Source organism: Otolemur garnettii, unplaced genomic scaffold (genome assembly GCF_000181295.1).
Source record: "Otolemur garnettii isolate 467f Iridium unplaced genomic scaffold, OtoGar3 scaffold00064, whole genome shotgun sequence".
NCBI classification, from domain to species: domain Eukaryota; kingdom Metazoa; phylum Chordata; class Mammalia; order Primates; family Galagidae; genus Otolemur; species Otolemur garnettii.
In genome coordinates, this window is record NW_003852459.1 from 11,180,712 (window position 1) to 11,182,578 (window position 1,867).

The 1,867-nt window shown below is 37.5% G+C and overlaps 1 protein-coding gene across 1 annotated transcript in view; it reads right to left on the reverse strand.

Annotated features, from left to right (window-relative positions):
• STAM2 (signal transducing adaptor molecule 2) overlaps positions 1-647 on the reverse strand; it is a 38,593-nt gene extending 37,946 nt beyond the window's left edge. The window contains exon 1 of the mRNA XM_012807123.2: positions 506-647. Coding sequence (XP_012662577.2) covers positions 506-609 — 104 coding nt within the window. The 5' untranslated portion in view covers positions 610-647. The remainder of the gene's footprint in view (positions 1-505) is intronic.
• Positions 648-1,867: the final 1,220 nt, after the last annotated feature.

Genomic DNA, 1,867 nt, shown 5'->3' on the forward strand with positions numbered 1-1,867 from the left:
TGACATAGTGAGACTCTGTCTCAAAAACAAAACAAAACAAAACAAAAAAACAACCAGAAAAACTAGCTGGGCATTGTGGGGGACAACTATAGTCCCAGCTACTAGGGAGGCTGACATAGGAGGATCACCTGAACCCAGGAGTCTGAGCTTGCTGTGAGCTAAGATGACACTACAGCATTCTAGCCAAGGTGAGAGAGTGAGACTATGTCTCAAAAAAAGAAAAAAAGAAAAGAAATGAAAAAAAAAGACATATTCTATATGTGACATGCCTTATATGCTGTATTCTTACAATAAAGTAAGCTAGAAGAAAATAATGTCAGTAAGAAGATCATAAGGAAGAAAAGGTGGAGGTTGGCCAGCAAAAGTAGAAGAAAATCTGCATAAAAGGATGTTGTCCAAGGGTCATTTATAATAAAATCCTACCTTCCTTCTAAAGTTACATCATGAAAAGAGGCAGAGGTTATCATGTTTCTAGACATTGGCTGAGCATGACTGGGCATCTTACCCATTAGGAGTGCTTCCAACTTTGTCACATATATCCATAATAAGACTCCAATCTTCTGTAGTGTTATACTCATTTGTGGCTTTTTCTACAAGATATATCAGCATACACAAAATTTAGGACATGTCTTAAATAACACTACAATACCAACAAAGACACAACAGGTAAGAAGCCCAAACTTTTCTATTGCCACCAAAGATAAAAGAGTTTATGAACTTTAGAAGATAGAGTACTTCTATTAATTATAAATTGTATAAATACCTTCTAAAAAGTTAAATTACAATGATCAGTAATCTTATCAAATTCTATTTTGGAAGAAAGCTTTCAAAATGTCTACCATCATGACCAGGTGCGGAGGCTCAAGCCTGTAATCCTAGCACTCTAGGAGACTTAAGGGGGTTCAACACCAACCCGAGCAAGAGGATGACCCCACTTCTACCAAAAACAGAAAAATTAGCTGGGCATGGTGATGCATGATTGTAATGCCAACTACTCAGGAGGCTGAGGGAGGAAGATCACTTGAACCCAGGAGTTTGAGGCTGCTGTGAACTAGGCTCACGCCATAGCATTCTAGGCTAGGCAGCAGAGCAAGACTCTTGTCTCATAAAAATAAAAAATAAACAAATATGAAAAGAACCACTTTAATAACATTTTATCTTTTCTGCTTTTTAATAAAATATTTCCTATAATTTCAAAACCTATATAGCAAAACATAAATATATGAATGACAGGTTACACTACAAGTAGGAAAGATAAGAGGGTACAAATCTAGGGCAGTTTCCATTTTTTACAGCAAGGAATAATCAAAAGAAGCCCCAAAATGAATAAGCTCAGCACACAACTATATTTCATGAGTCAAGAGAAATAAACGAAGTGCAGTTAACCTCAGTTAAATGCTGGAACCCACTTTTAAAAAAATCATGCAAATTGCTTACCACTATTTATGGCTGGAAAGCAATTCTTCTGAAATGAGATAAAATGACAAACCAAGAATTTTAGAAAATATATTTCTGCCAACTAAGATTCAGGCACAAAATTGTGCAGGTAGAAACAGATCTACTCAAGCCTAGCTTTTCCCTTTATACAAAGATGAATACTTCTACATGCAAAGTCAGACTAAACTTTTCAGAGGTTTAAAATGCTTAACTAAGGCCAAGCACAGTGGCTCATGCCTATAATCCCAGCACACTGGGAGGCTGAGGTGGGTGGATTGTCTGGGCTTAGGAGTTCAAGATCAGTCTGAATGAGATGTCTCTAAAATTAACTGGGCATTGTGGTGGGTGCCTATAGTCTCAGCTACTTGGGAGGCTAAGGCAAGGGTGGCTTGAGCCCAAGAGTTTGAGATTTCTGTGAGCTATGATGCCA